Raw genomic sequence first — 20706 nt, 5'->3', positions numbered from 1 at the left:
TTGGGTGTGTTACTCAATTTTTCTGGGTCTCTTCTAAGTATACATGTTAGTAAACTTTTGTTTGATTTTTTTCTTTTTAATCTGTCTCATGTCAATTTGGGCTTCCCAGGTGACACTAGTAGTAAAGAACCCACCTGCTAATGCAGGAGATGTAAGAGATGTGGGTTTGATCCCTGGGTCAGGAAGATCCCCTGGAGGAGGGTATGGCAAACCACTCCAGTATTCTTGCTTGGAGAATCCCATGGACAGAGGAGCCTGGAGGGCTACAGTCCTTGGAGTCGCAAAGAGTTGGACATGACTGAAGCGAATTAGCACGCAGCACACGTGTTAATTTGATTCTTAGACTAGCCAGAAGAACCTGGAAGGGTAGAGGAAAATTTCTTCCTTCCCAACACTCCCAAGGCTGATGAGACACCCATAACCATTGGGGACCAGAGAAGGGCAAGAAGGCAACCCTGTTCAGTTAACAGAGGTGATGTGTATAGTGCGTGGGGATAAGATGTTTAGGGCTGGAGAATATGAAACCTCAAAGGAAAACGAACTGAGAATAAGGGATTTAGAAGTTAGGAAGGACTGCTGAATCTTTTCATGTCAAGGGATTAATTTGCGAGAGATTTTCAAAACAACACACACAAGTATCTATCAAAGCATCTGGAAACTTTCTGAAGAGGAATCGCAAAGCAACTCAGGGTTAAAAGTAATACCTACAGTGAAAAGGCCTTAAACTTTCAAATCACTCAAGAAAGAAGGATGAGAAATCTGAAGCCTTGGAAAACTAGCTTCTTAGGAATCAGAGTAGATAGACAGAACACAAGATAAGAAGTTTTTTGGGTTTTTTTTGGCTTGTGAAATGCATGCAAGGTACACTTTTCTCCTCAGGGGGAAAAAGGAGAAGGAGCTTCTTTTGTACAAGGCATTCAGGAAGAGGGGGACTTGAATGAGAAGAAAAGATTCCAATTCCGATGCTGCATGTAACCCCAGCCCCAAAAGAGAGGAAGGAGGTCGGGAGCTGCCTGAGTGAAAGGTGGCCCAGTCACCAAGAGAGGGGACAAACAAATCCTGCAGGAAAAACCACAGTTAGGGAGGAGGATGTACAAATGGGGTACCTTAGAACACCTCACATTCCTCTGTGTCACTGGGACCACTTTGTTTATAACTAGAGACTCAGGTAGTAGCCACCAAATGTGGCTAAATGAAGAAAAGCACAAGCTGCAGAAGTAACCTGTCAAAATGTATGTCTGTACACTCACATGTGAATGTTGAGAGATGCATTTTACTTAGAATTATAAGGATACCTGTCCACTGTTACCAGGGCTTTTGGGCAGAGGAGAGGGGTAAAGACAAGAAGAGGCTTTCCTGGTCAACTCTCTTTACATACTGACTCTTTTACTTCGAGAATATGGTCATTTACTTATTAAATAACAAATGAAGAAAAGAGGGAAGGAAGGAAGGCAAGAGAGAAAAATAACCAAGCAAATCACAAAAGGAAGGTACCAAAACCAAGTTTAATCCCTCCCATTCCCCTAACTCCCTCCTCCCACTGATATGCTTGCTCTGGAGAAGGGAGAAAGGTTTTTCATTTAATTAAAATATAAAAGACTTTCTTTTTTTTACTGCCTGGTGGCTAGGGATATTCTGCTGACTTAGCAGTGAATAATCAGCTTTGACCTAAATAATAGAGTAACTCAGAGGCAGTTGCAGTTGCATAAGCTTGAGCCAAATCTGCAGTTTCTTCTCTCTCCCTCTCCTCCCCCCATCACTCCCTCCAGGCTCTGAGCAGGCAAGCCAGTTACAGCAGATTCTTTCCACCTCTCCACCCACATCTGGCCATTCCTTCCATCATTTCTCACCCGATCTTTCCCAAAACTCTAGAGTGTCTTTCTGCAAAGAGTCACCCACCTAGCCTTAGTGAGTTTGGGGAATGCAAAGAAAGCAGTGGGGTCTGGCTGCCTGAGGAACTCTACTCTGCGGCCCAGGTTCTCTCTGAGGGAACAGACTGAACAGCCTCAGGGTTCTTGACTTCTAGATGAAGGGTAAGGGTGGCCTCTAGTCTGAGACACTTAAGCAGTATCAGCAGGAAAAAGGAAGCCATGTCTGTGTGTACAAGATGCTGACACAGCAGTGGCCAGCAATCTGTGGTCCCCCTTCCCACCCCCACTAACCTGTCTGATGGCAGAAACAGCTACTTTCTCTGCATTCCCACACCCCCTTCCCCCTCCTCTTACCTCCCGCAGCTCCAGATCCAGCTAGCAAGCAAGGACCAAATGACTATGCTTGTGACTACCCTCAGTGACTAAACAGGACCACGAGGTGCCCCACCCTGTGGTAAGAACACTCTTGTCTCAGGCGATCCTTGCCACAGCAACTTACAGCACATACGCAATTGGGCCCCCATCTCAAAGGAGGCAGCTGGTGACCTGATCAAGCACTGGCTGCAATTAGGAAGTGGTGTGGAGATGCAGGCTCAGGCAGGATGGTTTTGGATCCCACATCCTTCTGCCTCCAAATTCACGAGCACAAGGAATATGCTCCAAACAAGTACGTTGACCTCACAATACCACTCGCTTAGACGTGGAGTCTATTACAGGGCTGAACACCACTGCCAAAGAGGGCACACCTGTCAAGAAGACCACCACTCAGGTCCCACCCCAGCTCCAGGGTGGGTGAGTGACCCCTCCTTCCCCTTCCTACCAGCAGGACAGAAGGAAGTGTCAAGACCTGGGAAAGAGTGTGACCAAGATGGTCAATGCCCTTAGCTAAGTGGATGTGTGTTGGAAGGTATGGGAAGGCAGGGACAAAGCTGACTCTACAAGAGGAACCTCTGAAATAGTCCAAATATTTACTTTAGAAATTAGGGTTTTTTTGGTTAAAAGATATAACATATCCCAATCCATTGAGATCCCTGATGATCAGAGATTAAGTGTTGAGACTTCTAGAAATACAGATTGCCAAACTCCTGGTGGTCCACTGGTTAAGACTCTGTGCTTCCAATGGAGGGGTCATGGGTTCAATCCCTGGTCGGGAAAGTTCTGCATATTGCGTAGCACAGCCAGAAAAAAAAGCCTCTCTAACCTACTGCAGCTCATAGCGACCTTTTCCCCTTCTCAGATTTTTTGCTGCAATTGAATTCCAATCATGGAATCCGCCTATATGACTTTTCTACCTAGTTAGAAAATTCATGAAAGGTGGAGACCGTGGATGTGGCATTTGTTTTCTCCCAACTCACACCTTTACACTCTCCTCACAGAGAGGTTTAAGATGTGAGCTGGCCAGTGGAGGCAGAGGTGGAGAGGCCAGAAAAGTCTTCCCACGAGTGGCAGGGAGCCTCCAGCATGGTGCGTGTGCTGGAAAGAGAAGCAACCATCTTGGCTAATTCACTTTCCTGGCTCCACTTCCTTTTCTGCTCAAGGAAAATGTAACACTGCCCCAGCTTACCTTATGGATTTGTTGTGAGGCTTGGATCAGATAATACATATGAAAGTGCTTCATATACAAGTAAACCCTGCCAGTGAAAATTACAGTTCTTCTCTGAACAGCTACTTAAGTTTCTTCTTTTTTTAAAAACCAGATAATCATATACCGAGGGCTTCCCAGGTGGTGCCAGTGGTAAAGAACCTGCCTGCCAACGCAGGAGACATAAGAAACATGGGTTCGACCCCTGGTTTGGGAAAATCCCCTGGAGGAGGGCATGGCCACCCATTCCAGTATTCTTGCCTGGATAATCCCATGGACAGAGGAGCCTGGCGGGACTCGTAAAAAGTCGGACACGACTGAAGCGACTTAGCATAGCACAATTATATGTGGAATCCGTTTGTCCACAGCATGCATGTTGGAAATTGAAAAGTAACAGGGCATAAAAATAAAAGGAGGAGAGGAAAATAAATAAATATATAAATAAAAGGAGGAGAGGAAAACAAATAAATAACTAAAAGGAGAGGAAAGAGAGAGGGAGAGAATAGAGAACCAGATCATGAGGAAGACACTGTCCTGAGCGAGGCCCAGACAGTACTTACGTAAGCAGAGGGCAGCGAGGAGGCGAAGGCCAGACTCTGGGGGGAAGCAGGTGGGGAAGAACGGCTGCAGCACGTAGTTGGAAAAGGTGAGGGCGATGACAGCCTGGTTGGTGGGGTAGATCACCAACACCGCGATCCACAGCCTCAGGAACCTGCAGGGAACCAGACAGAACTTGAGCCAAGATAGGAATTAAGACCCCCACCCCCACCGCCAGGCATGGCAGGGAATCAGAAGCCATCAGGGGAAGTCTGGGCAAGTCATTGAGCAGTGTTAAGAGAGGCAGGTTGGCTAAAGGGATGAGTTTCCTTGTTGTTTTCTGGAAAGCTGAGGAGCCCAGCCCCCGCCTGAACAAGACACCTAGCTCTCTGCACTGACAGTAAATTGGTTTAACAATGAAGCACTATTTCAACTAGTTCTGACCCATGTCTTAGTGTTCCTTCTCTCCTCCTGGTCCTTTCATCGTTTCATCATCTCTTCTCTACCACTCTGGCCCCCAGAAGCCACTGCTGGAAGAGAAAATTTGCAACCCCAGAATCTTCACAGTCAGGGCATGCTAAGGGTGTGGCCAGTTAAATGAGTGTTAAGGGGGTGCACTGAGTGGAGTTTGAAGGGGAAGTGTCCTCCATACACTTGGGCTCCTTGGTTAGAATTGAGCTCTTCAGTATCTGGGCTGTGGGGGCTGAGAAAATCAGGGACACCACTCACTTATTTTTTAGGATAAAAGGGCTTTGTTTTTGTGATGTGCTTTCCCTGGGCATCTCCGCTCAGAGTTGTCATTTAGTTCTACTTGTTCTCACTCATAGAATCTTGCTCTCCAAGGTCAACAGAGATTAAGGGAATTCCCTGGTGATTCAGTGGTTAGGACTCTACACTTTCACTGCCAAGGGCCCAGGTTCGATCCCTGGTCTGGGAACTGAGATCCCACAAGCCACAAGGTGCAGCAAAACAGGACAAACAAAAACCCTAAACAGAGATTAAAACTACAGCCTGGTTCCTCTGCCACTCTGAGGGGGATCAAGGGGACACAGGCTGAACTGGCAACCATGACGTGGAGGAACTCCCAGCTCGCACTCTCCTCAGCACACTGAACAGCCCTGGCCTTGGCTTCCCAGACCACTTAGTACCCCCAGTATTCTCTTACCCAGCCAGGCCTCCAAAGATGTCTTTGACATAGGAGTAGTCACCTCCAGATTTGGGGATGGTGACCCCAAGCTCAGCATAGCACAGGGCTCCCACAGCTGTGATGAGGCCTGTCACGATCCAGATGATGAGAGCCAGGCCCACAGAGCCAGCATTCTCTAGCACACCTTTAGGCGAGACGAAGATTCCAGAGCCAATGATGTTCCCTGTGAAAGGCACCGAGAGTAGTGGGGAGACAAGGGAGTCAGCATAGTTGGCAAGGCCCAGCATGGTAGAGGTGCTCTCACCTTTGATCTGAGGCAAAATGCCTTTGGGATGCACAAATCCCCTCTGGGCAGGTATGTCTAGCAATAATTCTCCTTAGCAGGGGAAAGAGCAGCAGACAATGGACATGGAGATCAGGAACTTGTCAGGTATTTTACATGCGTCATGTTAAGCGTCAGGACAAGCCGATGGAGTCAGATATCATTTCTCCCATTTTACAGAGAAAAGTGCATTGCCTAAGTCTACACAGTAGTAAATGGTGGTGCCAATTGAACTTCCAGGGCGCTTCTACTGGGCCAAATGTAGTCTAACCAGTGTGGTGACGAATGCCTTACTTAAGGCTGGCTGGAAAAGGAAGAGCTGTCAAATGGGCAGTTAGAAAGCTTTAAAAATGAGCTGAAAGGTAATACCTTTGGACAGACTGTGGTCATACCCTGTGTCTGGGGGTTTCCAAGACCCACAAGTATGGACAGCACTCCTGGAGGCTGGCCTCTACCCGACACAACAGCCCCACTCTTGGTGAGGAGCATGAAATAACCCTAAAAAAAACAGCTCTTGTAGTTTAGAAGTGGTTTGTCAGGACGCAATATGTGCAAAGCCTATATTCTCTATATTCTTCCAAAGGTCATTCCTCTCCATTGTTTCCTGTGCCTCTCACAACAACTTCACTGAATTCAGGAGGAGAAAGGGCAGGTGTTTCTATTTCACAAACCAAGAGACTAAGACACAGAGGGGTTAAGTGGCTTTCTCCAAATTCCACAGCTACTGATGGGTAAAATTGGATCTAGAAGTCAGTCTCCTGATGCTTAATCCAAGGGTTCTTTCCACTAATCCACATCGGTTCTGTGTATAAGGGGCTGGTCTGCTTGCGACAGGTGAGGCTGGCCCCAGGGACTGAATGTTGGCTGCTGGGATGTGTGTTGGGGCAGGGGAGGAACAGGACTGTGGGGGCAGCTCCTGGGATGTTTCTTCCCAAGCTCTCCTTTGTCCGTATCTTATGATTCCAGGGGTCAGGGTCCAAGGGTCAGGTGCTTTGAAAGCTCCCTCTTCCTCTTCATGCCCCACCCCACTGCACCAATGAGGGCCTGAGGGAAGAAGTAGACACTAAATGGATCTAGGTCAAAATGCAGAGCTGGAGTACTGGCGGCCAATTGGATTTGACTGTTCTGAATTTCTACTATCTCTCTTTAGTGGTCTGGAACCAGTTCTGGGTTGATTCAGAGGCAGACTATGGGATTTTATGCTCAAATTTAAAAAACTGACTTTTAGGTCTCAATCACAGCTCAGCCTCAATCCAGTCCTGAAAACTTTCACTTCTAAACCAAAATTCAATTTTTAATTCCAGGCTGTGCATCCAGGTTATTTTAGTCAAAGGGGAAGAGAATATTCCCATCCTAAAAGCAGTAATATTTCATTCTTTTGGTATGTAGAATATGCTGCCCCTTTTCAAACTAAAGAACTGCTCCTTGAAATGAGCGACGAGAGAGGGGAGAGGCCAGAAGGAGCCTAAGAGCAGCTACAAGCCAGGAGACTGAGATACCAAATTGGAGAGCCTAGGGCCACAGCTAGATTGAAACACAAAGGCAGCACCCATTTATGTCTCAAACAGGTCTTTTTTCTCCTAGCGTTAAGCCATCCCAACAGAACAGGGCTACATAGAGAAGTGAAGCTAAAAGAAGAAACAATCCCTTATGTTTAAATTTGTGATCTAAACATCAGACAGAGAGAGAAAAATGAAATCCCGGGTGCCCCCAGCTCTTAAAGGCTTTTCCTTTTTTGGTATTTTTTTTTTAAAGTCCGAGGCTTGGAATGAGAAGATACCTCTCAACCCCCTTCTCAACTCATCCCCCATGTGTGCTGTGCATGAATGCTGGGTCAGCAGAGATTAAAGGGCCTCCTGGTAGCATCCTAGGACGGTCAGCGTCAAACGACCCTTCACCTGCCACAGTGAATGTGAGATCGGGTTGCTGATAGTGCTGAAAGGTAACAGTAAACTCCTTACCTGGCAGGAATTTATCAGAAGAGTCATCTGTAGAGCGTTTTAAAGCCAGCCAAGAAGAGAGCAATAGAAGGTTATAAAACTAGCTCAAGGGATTGGAAAAAATAATCAGTATGGAAGAAAAACAGGGTTTGACTTTGGTTTTTAAGATGCCGAGAAGGGTGGTGGGGCGATAGCCAGGAATTTCTCAGGACCAGGAAAAGGCTGTGGATGTTACTGAAAAGATCTCATTTTCTCAGTAATGAAGAGAGTCCAAGTTCTACTTCAGGGTTCTTAGAAAACACCCCAGTGGAGATGAGTGAGCACTTTGGTTCTCCTGCTTTTGCTCTGACATTTCCAGAGCATGTGCCCCACCCCGTCATCCCAGGTGGAGGGTGGGCGGTCCAAGACCAACAGCCCTTCTTGGGGGTCTGACCACTTCCTGTCTCCACTGGTTCTTGGATAAAGTGTCCTTCCATGGAGCTGCTATAGCAGATGGTGAGGCTTGGCACTGGGACAAGAGTTCTCCCCATCAAGCATCTTGATTTTGACCAAATTAAAATGACAGAGATAAAAGTGGGGGAAAAAAAAATAGAGACTTTCTTGGCTGTCCAGTGGTTAAGACTCTCTGCTTCCACAGCAGGGGGTATGGGTTTGATCCCTGGTTGGGGAACTAAAATCCCAAATGTCTCACAGCACAGCCAAAAAATTTTGGGGGCTTCCCTGGTGGCTCAGTGGTAAAAGAATATACCTGCCAATGAAGGAGATACGGGTTCGATCTCTGATCCAGGAAGATCCCACATGCCTCTAAGCCTGTGCACCACAATTGTGAAGCCTGTGCTCCAGAGCCCAGGACCGCAACTACTGGGTCCACATGCTGAAACTATTGAAGCCCACGTGCCCCAGAGCCCATGTCTCACTAGAGAAAAGCCCATGCAGCCCATGCACAGTGAAAAATAAAATTTTAAAAAATAAATAAAAAGTGAAAAAAAAATTGAATTATGTTAACCAAAACTGAGAACTGGGGGATGGGAAGGAGAAGAACATCTCGCTCTGATTCTAGGAAGCCACTACCTAGAAAATCAGAATCAGATGTCTCCTCTTCCTTAGCAGCCTCTGGAACAACTACAGGAAGAGGAATGTCACTCAGAGCACAGCTATGTACTGGAGCCGAAAGAGTACTCACACTACATTTACTTAAAAGTCATGCCTTTTATATACAATCTTTAGTGTAATTATTTGATAAATATATATCTCCCTCACTAGACTGTAAGCTCCATGAGAGCAGAAACTGTATTGTTTACCTGTGAAATGTCACAAAGTATTAATAAACACTCTATAAGTATTTATCAAATAAATAATGTTTGATGTCAATCTACAACTTACCTCCATAAAGCAGTTTAATACATCTGTTTATCTGGAACCTCCAAAACCTGTGAAATATGTCAGTGTGTATTGTAGGCAAATGAGTAAAGCAACCTACTTATTCCACTGCTAAGAGTAGACTGGCTAGTATTACCATCTCTACTTTATAGGGAAAGAAACTAGGGCAACCATTATTCTCATTTTTCCAAATGGAGAAAATGAAGGAGGTATTATTTTCCCTATTTTACAGATGAAGAACCTGAGATGCAGAGAGGTGGTTATTTGCTTAAATCACAGGGTAAATTAGCAGTCACCATCATAGCCTCAAGCTTTTCTCTGAAAATTGTCAGTTTTACATGCTCCACCCTATAGACAATGAGAAAGGTTCACAGAAGTTGCTTATTAAAGAACTGGAACACAGATCTGATTCTTTCCTTCTGTTGCAATACCACCTTTAGCGATGAGTTACAAAAGATTCATGCACATTACCTTACTTGATTCTCACAACTCCTTTCTTGGGTGCACAGGTCAGGCACTCTCATCACTATTTACCTTTGTGAAGACTGAGGTTCAGAGAGGCGAAGAGCCATGATCAAAGTCACATACTGCATTAGGTAGCAAGGCCTGGATGAGAGGCCATGTCCTTGGACTCCTGGCCCAGAGGTTCCTCCTATTCTGAGCTGCCTCTCCTCGAGAAATTATACAACACATACCTTAACTGCAGGGCTCTTACACTTTTCAAGTGAGGCTTTTCTGGAATGGCTTTGAAAAAGGAGAACTGGGTAAGGCCTTTTCTACCTTTGACTATGAACCTTTCTTGATGAGAGGTTGGAAGAAAGTTGATTACAGCAGGAATTTTTTTTCTCCATTGTTTTACTCTTAGACTCATCATCTACAAAGCCACTCGAGAATAAGATGCCCAACCCGTCTGGTAGAGCCAAGGTACTGGAGGTCAGTTGGGTTTTCAATCCTCTCTTTCATCGACCCCAATTAGGGAAATAACCATCTTATCACAAAGATCTTCTCTAGTGAAAAATGGGCCCTAGGATGCCTGGACAATGAGGTCCAGCTTGGCTTGTTCTGTCAAAGAAAAGCCAAGTGAACCACTCCATTAAGAAGGCGCCAAGTTGTATCAGTGGGCAAGTCATCACTAGAAAAACTGCTGGAATGAAGAAAATCCACATTGGCCATGAACAATCGCTGACTTCCACCTGTGGGCCAATACCCATGTGATTCTTATTAAGGCCTTCCTCACTTCCAGGCCTGTCCACGCTAGAATGCTGCAGCCATCACAGAATGTCCTAGGGCATGGAATTACAGATTTCTACTGTCCAACAAACCCTCAGGTCCAAAAGGCTTCGGCCTTCCCTACTGACTCACTGCTAGTCTTGGAATCTAGCCAGAGCTTCTCCTGGACCTTGGAGGTTCTGTCCATTTCCGTGATGTCCAGACATAGCCAGGGTGAACCTTCTTTGTGCTTCTCCCTCAAAATGGTTGGAAGGGTCTCAGGATTTTCAGGACTGTGAGAACAGCATGGAAGTGGGGTGGACACATTGAGGCCAGGCTTTGATCCTCACAGCAGGCCTGAAAGCTCACCATGCCTCTCATCCTGTCTCCACTTTCCATCAGGACTGTACAAACAGCCACCTCAGGGTGATGGCAGGTCAGGACTCCAAAACATGCCCTGCGGAATTGCCATCTCTTGTGGAACCGAGATGTGGGAGGAACGTTAGGACTCTGCTGGTTTAGATTCCTTGCTGAAGAATGAAACGGGTGCTAGACCTAAGAGTCAGAGGAGCCACTGAGTCCTTGCTTTGCCACTCACAAGCTGAGTGGCCTGAATTTTTCTTAGCGTCCCTACACCTGCTGAATAGGAATACTTGCTCCTGCCTTGCCTACCTCACAGGGTTGTTGTGGGGATCAAAGGCGAACATACATGCATGGAAGCACTTTATAATCTGATGAATGATCACAAATATAAGGAGTTGCTAGGATTTACAATAGTAGGGGTAGAGACAGTCTCTAGAAGATAACAATAATGGTCTCGCCTTGGAGGTTTGGCTCTGAAATAGCACTGCAGGGCCAGGGCCATGAAGCATTCTCTGAGCATCTGTTTACTTGTCTAGGTATAATTTTTAGATGCTTCAGGTGGGCGGCCAACAGGTAACTGCATCTCAAAGAGTATTTATTGAGCACCCACTCTACATTCTTGCTTTAAAACGTAATTGGGAAGCACTAGTTCACACAGAGACTTTTAACATAATAGATGGAGCCAACCACCACCCACCAGTCACTGAAAGACAGGCATCCTGGCCTGAGGGGCTAAGACTGCTGAGCCCTCAAAAATGCCCATTAAAGATTCACAGCAGGTGTCCAGTGTCTCCCTGTCTGATTGGGAAACCAGGCAACAACAGTGAGTGGCTTTGTCCACCTCAGCGATTCTCATCCCCAGGGACAATTTTGCACCATCTCCCCAGCTTCACGGGACAATTGGCAGTGTCTAGAGACATTTTTGGTCCTCACAGCTGGTGAGGGGGTGCTACTGGCATCTAGTGGATAGAGGCCAGTGATACTGCATGGGACAGCCCCCCAAAACAAAATATCTGGCCCAAAATGTAACAGTGCTGAGGCTGAGGTAAGCCTCAATGTTAATTTCTGAAGTCTTTTTCAAATTTGAACTTAGATGAGATTTAGCATGCTTTGTGTTTTGCTTGTTTTTTGGTAAATGTAAAAATTTGTTGTTTATGGGAATAACTCATTTTTAAGCTAAAACTTTTTTTTCAAATGCAACACTAAATTTACCACCTTAACCATTTTTAAGTGTACAGTTCAGTAAGTTCAGTTTGTTAAGCATATTCAGGGTGGTCCAGTGGTTAAGACTCTGTGTTTACACTGCAGAGGGCACAAGTTCGATCCCTCGCTGGAGAGCTAAGATCCCACAGGCGGCCAAGAGAAAGCATATTCACATTGTTGGGAGACAGATCTCTAATGGCTTATACTGACTGCTATTATTCAACAAATACTTTCTACGCACTTCCCCATGCCAGGCTGAATACATGAGGATATGAAAATGAGAAAGACTCAGTGCCTGTCCTCAGGGAATTGTGGGGAGAAGTGATGACATGATGCATGTGGACACAGAACTGACACCACCAGGCAGAGCAGAAGTTGCATGAAAGCAACCGCAATACATGACAAGATATTAGGGATGGACAACGTCACTTGCTCAGAAAAAGCTTATTAGAAGAGGGGAAGCACAAGAAGCTGATGAGTAAATACACTCGAGTCAACAGAGAAAAGGAAAAACACTGCCTACTTGATAAACAGGTCAGACTTGGGCTAAATTGGCCAGTTCTTCCCATCACCGGATCAATCTAATCTGTTTTTGAACCAAAATTAATGAGTGTGGGGGTGGGGTGGGGGGGATAAGGGAAGTGGGGGTGGTGGAGGATGAGCTTAGGAGAGAAAGAAACTAATATTTATTGAATATAAACTGCTGGATACCAGCCAGTTAATATTTCACAAGAAATTTCTATTTTATTGCCAATGAACTTGTTCCAGGTTACAAAGCTTGTAAATAGGAAAGCAGTTTACAAACCCAAGACTATCTCCAAAGCCCTTCCTTTTCTGATATCAACAACGGTTCCTCCCTGTCCACAACATGATACAAATCATGGGAAAATTCATCATATGCTTTCTACTCCCAGCATCAGGACCCATTTAGCAAATGTCTCCTTATCCCTAGACAACCTGACCTGCCTGTATCAGCTGCTGATTAAACACGCTATGCAGAATTGTACTCTAAAGAGGCTGCTAAAGCATTTAGAATCTCACAGACGTACAGGCAACTTGAAACTCTATACATAGTGAGGAAAGTACACTAACAATTCTGCAGCAACAAAACACCCCCTGGGTAATTGGCCTTCACAATATGCTGCTGGTTGCCCAGAACATCTCAAGGCACATTATAAAACCCTCTCCCCAGACGTGACATCACTGGTAATGCTGAAGATATTAACCGCAGGGAGCAAACCAGTGTGAAGAGTTGTGACCGTGACAATGGATGAAGGATGAGATGTGATTGATAAAGCTTTTCAGCTCAGACTTCATTCATTCTATAAATAAAACAGCTTAAAATAGACTTGAGGCACAATTTGGCTTCTTAGAAATAAAATTCACCAGTGCTTAGCACAAGGCCTAGCATATGATGCTGAATGAGTATTTGTTAAATGTTAAAATATGGGATGATCAGAATCCTGTGACCAGTAGCCCCTATACTCGTGCCAAGGAGCAGCCTACACTTTGTCATTTACAGATTTCCAGGGAGAAGAGCCCAGGGGGCCTCCTTTGCAGACATGTTCTGGGAGGGGAACAAGGCATGGTCTTTCTTGCTCTGCACTCTCTCAGCTGGGAGATAAAAATTAGAAGGGATGAACTCCTTTTGGTTGTTTTGGCTAGTTCAGGATTTACTCTTGGGTTATTTGGTCATTCCTGCTTTTTTGATACCCTCTCACCATCTCCAAACAATAATAACCAAACAAGGACTTCCTTGGTGGTCCAGTGTTTAAGAATCTGCCTGCCAATGCAGGACACACAGGTTCAATCCCTGGTCTGGGAAGATTCCACATGCAACTAAGCCCGTACACCACAGCTACTGAAACTCTCATGTTCTAGAGCCCATGCTCTGCAATAAGAGAAGCCACTGCAATAGCAAGCTCTCGCTCACTGCAACTGGAGAAAGTCAGCACGAAGCAATGAAGACCTAGTGTGGCCAAAAATAAACAACTAAACAAACAAAAAAATAACAACAAACAACAAGAGCAACAACAGACTCCTAAGGCTTTCTTGGTAGGCAGCTCTGCTGCTAAAAACCTTGGTATCTGGGCAACTTGAAAGTCTCACCCAGTATGCCAATACTGCCATGCCACTTCAATAAGCCAATTTAATTCAGAAAAAGTGGTATATGTGGTGCTGGCCTCTCTGAGAAGGTCATCTGATCTGGGTACAGGGTGTTTTTGTTGTTGTTGTTGCTTTTCTAGATAGAATGGGTTGTTTGATTCTGTTTCTTTGGACATCTTTTTTACCTGCTGGGTTTCTATTTTCTTTCCCCAACCCTAAGTGTCTCCTGCTAGTCATTTATTCTGCATAACTCTGCTCTTTGAGAGAGCATATTGTAGCCCTGCCAGCAGCCCTGCCTCAACTAGATTACTCCTTGAGCTCCCTGGTTCCTAGAGGTAGGAAGCAACAGGATCCCTGGTTCCAGCCACCCTGTGGAGCATTTTGATTAAGCCCAGCGGCTTCAGAGTTCAATGACTTGGGTGGGAATCCTAGCTCTGCCACTGCCAGTTGTTTATTCATTCAATTCCACCCTTTCCGTAACAGTACTTATTTCATGGGCTTAGATGAGAATACTCATAAAGCACTGATCTGGTATGTGGTAGTGCTCAGTAAATGGTAGCTACTTATTATTACACCACTGAGTATAACCTCTCTGTTTACCAAGATGTGTTTGTTTTGAAAAGTATCCTACTTGGCTTCTGACTCAAAGTTTTCTTTGAGAACAATGAGCGTTTTAAACATGTTTTCATCCTGAATGAACCAAATCCTAATCCCTCCCATGTTGAAAAAAAAAATAACTGAAGTACAAATTTGAGAAGAATTTTCACACTCCAGCCCTCTGGTTAATACCCAATAGACATTTGGGGGATTAGAAAGCTAATACATTAAATCAGAGACTAAAATGTAAAATCTTCTAAAATGGTGTAAAAATACATGGGTCTGAAAATCTTTTGGACCTGAAATATTTCCAAATCAGCCCAGTGCCATTTCAGTATGGTTATACCTATAGTATACTTCTTTGTTGACAAACGGCCTTTTAAAAAAGTTTTCCCCCAACTTTTCCAATATCAGATACCCATGTCCTTTCCCAACTCCAATATCAGGGCTATGGTCCTGCATGGCCCACTCCCCTACCACACAAAACACACCAGCCTCCCTCCCTCCTCTCTTGGTTACCTATTAGAAACAGGGAATGGCTAAGAGCTTTGACTCTGGAGTCAGAAGATCTCAGTAGTCAGTCCTCCAGGGTCTGTAACTCCATTTCCCCATGTTTAAAACAGAGTTATAATATCTATTTCCACAGAATTGTGGTCAGGATTAAATAAGGTAATATATATAAAGAGTTTATGTAAAGCTATGGTTTTTCCAGTAGAGCATGCTGGTCCAAACAGGAAGAGTGAGCATGTGGGAGAGTCAATGGAAGCGTGGTCTGTGCTGACCACATCCTGCAGTAGTGGAGCCAGCACACCTCAGGCTCCAAGCCCCCCTACCAAAGTCTTCCTGCAGCTGTACCGGTACTTCTTCTACTCTCAACTGATTGCTCAGATCTTGTTTACATTGGGACACTTCCTTGCAGGGAACACAACACTGAGTGCTTTGTCTATAAAAACAAATAAGGACCTCTGCACAGGATCTGAAGGCAAACACCTCTTTCAGGACATGACAATTGAGAGTAGAGAATAATGCTTATGACTTTGATTTAGGATTTAGACAAGCTGTAGGTCTGAATCTTTAATACTTTTCAGCTGTGTGACCCTCACCAAGTTTCTTGTCTCTCTGAGCCTCTATTTCCTTGTGTGGAGGAAGGGCTAAGAAGTGCCTACCACATGGGATTATTGTGAGGGATAAATAAGACCATGTGGGACTTCCCTGGTTGTCCAGTGGCTAAAACTTCATGCTCTCAATGCAGGGGCCCAGGTTTGATCCCTGTCCAGGGAACCAGGGAACCAGATTCCATGTGCTGTAACTAAGACCAGGTACAGCCAGATAAATAAATAAATATTTTTTTAAAAAAGTATGTTTGGCAATTGGACAAGTGTCTGGCATATAATACATTTTTAATAATAACAGTAGCTTTGATAGCATTAATTAATGAATTTTGTGGCTCCTTCATACTTTCTTTAGATTTTGAGGGGGACTCCACATTCATGGAGAAATCTAAGTTCACCTATTGCCAACAGGTTTCTTTGGCCAAATATGTGGTTAAATTAGGGCAAAGGTGAAGTTAAAAGTTAAAACTGAACCACCTCATTTCCAAGCTGATGAAACTATTCCTAGCTTAAAAGATTTTCAGGTCATGTTCCCAACAGCCATTCAAATAAACACTTTATTACTATTGTCTTCACATTTTTGTCAAACGGTCAATTAAATTCAACAATCATTTGAAGAAATTTCAAGTCAGGGACTCTGCTAAGCACTAAAGATTCAGAGATATATACAACACATTTTTTGCTCAAGGAAATAACAGTTTAGTTGTTGTCCTTCTACCTACCAAATCTCCCAGAATTATCTTCTCTATTCTCTCTTTTTCCATGTCCTTCAAGAGGCTTCTTAATCTAGTTCTCAGCGAGAACTTCTCTTTCTTTGTGCTTCTCATCATTCACCTAACTTTTTCCTCCTTAAGTAACTCAACCGTATCATAAATTTCCAATGTTCTTTGTCTAATGCATATAAAACTTATCTCTCCGATCAGATTATAGATAATTCTAGAGCATGCATCTTCTATTGATTCATTTTATATTTCTGTAACACCAACCATCTTGTTATTCTTATTTTATTTTAAAACTGATATTTATTTCTTTATGGCTGGACTGGGTCTTTGTTGCTATGAATGGGCATACTCTAGGCTGTGGTGACTGGAAGCCACTCTTCCACGTGATGCACTGGCTTCTCATTGTCGTGGTTTCTCTTGTTGCAGAGCACAGGCTCTAGGTGCTCTGGCTTCAGTAGTTGTGGCGCACAGGCTTAACTGCCCTGAGGTATATGGGATCTTCTCAGACCAGGGATCGAACCCATAACCCCTGCATTGGCAGACGGATTCTTAACCACTAGACCACCAGGGAAGTCCTTATTATTCCTGTTTTAAATCATTGATGCTGACTGTGAATGAAACTTTTATAACGTTTTATGAAACACAGTTTAACTTATCCCTAAGTTAACTGGATATGAGATCAATTTGGGGCAGTTGCTATTTTTCCATACCTCGTGATCTAATTCACTTAGGAAATTTCCTTTCTCTTTATACCTTCAAATTCTTTCTTCCACAGTGTTGACACTGAACACTAGATCACTGAATTTCGTGTGCAGAATGCCATTTCTATTTTTGCATTTGGTCTTGAAAAAACCTGAATCACTGTCATCTACTCGGAAACCCCTCTAGAGGACAGGGCAGCTACTCAGCACATTTGTAAATCAACAGCCACAGGGCAGGGGAAGTGGAAAGGATTTCACCCCCACAACACCCTAAAGGGGAAATGTGTGTCTCAGCTTAAATGTAGATACAATCATGACTATTAACTCTACAAGGATTCTTGCACTTTGGAATAATACCCTGATTTCTCTGAAATCACATATTTGGGGCCTCTTTTCACCATGGAATACCAGAGTTATTATTCTTCTTGCTACAATACCGATAGGAGCACTGGGACTATTCTTACACTGAAGTGCTATCCATGAGGTTGTGGACAAATCATTAGTAGCATTCACCCAACTAAAAGCCATAGCTCTTACACCTGGACACTCCCATTTCTTCACAGTCTTAGCAAAATGCTAAAGAAAGAGACAAAAACAAGCTCATTATATAGGAAAATATCCTCAACCCTTGAATACCTGCACATATATAGGGGTGGGTGAGCAAGGCTGAAGCAGGAAGGAGGTCTGATTGTGCTCGTGTGCATGTGGGTGTAAACATCTGTGTATGAATCAGAATCTTCCCAAAGGGAGGAAAATACTTAATCCTCTCAGTCAATTGGTGAAAGAGGTAACAGCTCTGGGCTATTTATAGACCTTAAATTGGCATGTGCTGTACATATTGAGTACTTTGCTGATCTCATTTTTTAGAGCAATTGCAGTAAAGGTGAGATAGAGAAAAGGCAATGAGAGATTAAAATCTTGACTATAATATTTTAAAATAACATTACCTTACTTGTAACTGTAGATGCCTGGAAACCTACCAGAGTCAGAGAATTAGATAGAGCAGCATTCCACTTTGAAAGCTGAGTGGAGATAACACTGAAGGCTGGGTGCAGAGGTGAAGAGGATTATCTGAATACTGTACTGACATTATTTGATGTCAAGGGTGTTCTCCAATGTCAGCATTGCTTAGTTGCCAAATGCTTCTGTGCTACCATGAGGACCATGGGCTTATCCAGAGAAACTGGTCTGTAGGCATCAGGACACTACAAGCCTTCGATAGGAAGTCTGAACGAACTGATCTGGCCTGACTGTCCTATACCCCTTTCTCTGGGGAAAAGGTAAGGCCCTCTCCTAAAGACAGCAGAAGAAACTCTCACCCTCTGGAGTAAAGGCAGTAATGAACCATTGCACATCCATCTACAGGGGCTCTCTGGAAAGAGGACTATGTGTTGTCTAGAGACAGGGCCATATTTAGGACCCCTGCCTGGTAGAGTGCAGTTAGAGGGTTGGAGTGGCCTGCACTGGCACTCTCGGGGACACTCAGCCTCCCCAGTTTCAAAGCCTTCAGCCGGACTCCCCATTCTAATTACTCCCATTTCCCTTGAGAACCTCACAGGGTCTTCCAGGAGGTAACAGACAGGGATGTTACACAACTCCACTAAGCAATGAGAGAAGCTGCCAACTACACAATTACAGAAAGGTACAATCTGTCACTTCTTTTCTTCCATAATTTATTTCCTCACCCATGAAATGGGAATAACAGCCCTGTCACATCTACTTCACAAGAGAAAGTGCTGGATAAGATGGAAAAGCTAGAGAAAGGCAAGGCATCCTTATACTGCTGTTGTGGCTATTTTTATTATTACACACCCTCTAGACCCATAGTCTCATATAAGTAAAACCAAATAGCTACTAAATATGTCTCGAAAGCCAATCCACAGCCTGTTAAGGAGATGGCTGCAGAAAAGCCTGTTAAAATCTAGGTTCCCCAGTCCTACGTTAAATCACTGGAATCAGCCTTTCAGTGTAGAGTCCAGAGACCTATATTTTCAACAAGCTTGCAGGCAACACTGACCATCAGCCAGGAGTGTGTCCCCTAAGTGCTCCATTCCCCAAACACTGGACAGAACTGACTGGTTTGGGGGAAGAGATGTGTGATATACAACACTTCCTATACCTCTCAAACTTAATCCGTTTGTGTAGGTGCTAGCACAGGTGAATGACAACCTTTTTCTAAGGGCGCAGGACGCAGAAACGGTGCTTTGCGGGGCTGGGGGACTGAGGGATTAAGGTTCTACAAGAGGACCACCAGAGGGGGAGGAATGGTCGGTGGGAAAAGGAATTGGACTCACCTACAATGATACCACAAGCACTGACCAATCCAATCTCTTTCTTCAGGGCCACTCCGCCCCCTCCAGAATCAGCCTCCTGCGACTCGCTCCCACCTGGGTGGTTCTTTTCAGTGTTGTTCCGGTGCCTGGGTCCTTTTTCCATGTTTCTCAATAGGATTTCAACCTCCGAAAGGTATCTCTCTTTCTAAATGCATATGGGTGTAAATATATTTAGAGAGAGTGCCTTTCAAATGGAAACGTCCTTTTCCGTGATAAGGACCACTCCTACCCTCTTTAAAAAAAATAAAAGACCCAGGCAGATAAAAGAGAAAGATGAAAATATTCCTATTCCGTCTTGACACTTTCTTGTCACTTGTGCTTACAAACAAGGAAAGTGTTGTTAAAATGGGGGCAGGGGGAGAGACACAGACATTTAAATGTAAAAATAGAACTGTACCAGCTACTCTGGGTGGAATTCTCCTGAAAGGGATGTAGCTCTTCAGAAACCAGGACCGTTTTGCACTGTGTACCAGGCAGTGGCTTATTTCAGAGCTTCAAAGAGATAGTCAGGATTTCCCTCAGCTATCCCCCTAAGAAAACAGAGATTGTCTTTACCTCCCCTTAGCCTTTTATGAGGATAAAAGTCGTTTTCATTAACTGAAAGGAAAAAAAGGCAATCCTCCGGTACTTTCTTCTCTTTCAGTGGACCCGACCGGTTTGCTCCGGGTCCTGTTTCCACCTGGCGTGGGTTCCTTCCCCCTCCCGTCTCCTGCCTTCCGCTTTCTCCAGAGGTCCTCTTATGTCTCGCTTGTTTTCTTGTGCTTGTTTTCCTTTTTCTGATCTCCGTCAGTCCTCAGGACACAGACCGCCCCATCCCTCGTGGTTCCAGGAGAGTGCCTCTAGCACAAACGAACGTGCTTCCCTTTTAACGAGGGGTTTTAAGTGCTGAGCTAGCTCCGCCTCCCACCTCCAGCGTCGCTCTCCATCCTCCGTCTCCTCCCTCCCGCTCAATGTAAATAGCAGCACACAGTCTTCGACAAGATGGATGAAAAGATTTCTCTTTGTAATCGATCGTCTCCCTTGTCTCCATCTTTCTCTTTGTAAGTAGTGGAAGTAAAATCCTCCCAGGTCGACTGTTCGGGAGAGTCCAGAAGCTGGTATAGCATTACAGGTCATTCAGCAGACGTGGGCTTTATAAATAAGGGACCGGTTGTGCAGACACTTCAATGCCATCAGAAATACACTGGCGAATGTATTAAAATATTTATGTCTGGAAGATTTAAAGGAGAGAAGGCAGTAAGGACGTTATCTTCAAGTATCTGAAAATAGGAGGAAATCGGGGGTGGGAGAGGGGAATGGAAAGAATTAAGACTAATGGAAAAGAGGTTCATTTAGAATAATTGTGAGCAGCCTTGAAGAGTACAGTGGAAACAGAAGTACCAGGAAGAAGTGGTAGCCTCACTGATCACATCTCTTACTAATATTTAGTGTTAGCTGAAACAGAAAAAAAAAAAAAAAAAGACCTCAACCCTGGTCCCAGGAAAAAAAGGACACAAAATCTGGTGGAATGGACCCTTTTATAGCTTCTAATATTATATTTTTGCATAATGAAATTATTAGAAAGGCAGACCAGAGAGGAGG

General features: G+C 44.4%; 1 protein-coding gene across 2 annotated transcripts in view; it reads right to left on the bottom strand.

Annotated features, from left to right (window-relative positions):
- Positions 1-20335, bottom strand: part of SLC7A8 (solute carrier family 7 member 8) — a 50108-nt gene extending 29773 nt beyond the window's left edge. The window contains exons 1-4 of one of the 2 annotated variants that reach the window (XR_014058653.1): positions 19681-20335; positions 19087-19270; positions 5156-5360; positions 4014-4165 (exon numbers count right to left, since the gene is read on the bottom strand). Coding sequence is in view for 1 of the 2 variants with exons in the window: in XM_081506615.1 (XP_081362741.1) it covers positions 4014-4165; positions 5156-5360; positions 19087-19228 (499 nt within the window). In the remaining variant the exon portion in view is untranslated. Of the gene's footprint in view, positions 1-4013; positions 4166-5155; positions 5361-19086 lie in introns of both variants that reach the window. The other variant, XM_081506615.1, reaches the window with a different exon arrangement.
- Between the last annotated feature and the right edge of the window lie 371 nt (positions 20336-20706).

The sequence above is a fragment of the Giraffa tippelskirchi genome, chromosome 7 (genome assembly GCF_054371585.1).
Source record: "Giraffa tippelskirchi isolate mGirTip1 chromosome 7, T2T-mGirTip1v1.2.pri, whole genome shotgun sequence".
Classification (NCBI taxonomy): Eukaryota; Metazoa; Chordata; class Mammalia; order Artiodactyla; family Giraffidae; genus Giraffa; species Giraffa tippelskirchi.
Note: the sequence above shows the minus strand (reverse complement) of the source record. Positions and strands in the feature narration are given on the sequence as shown.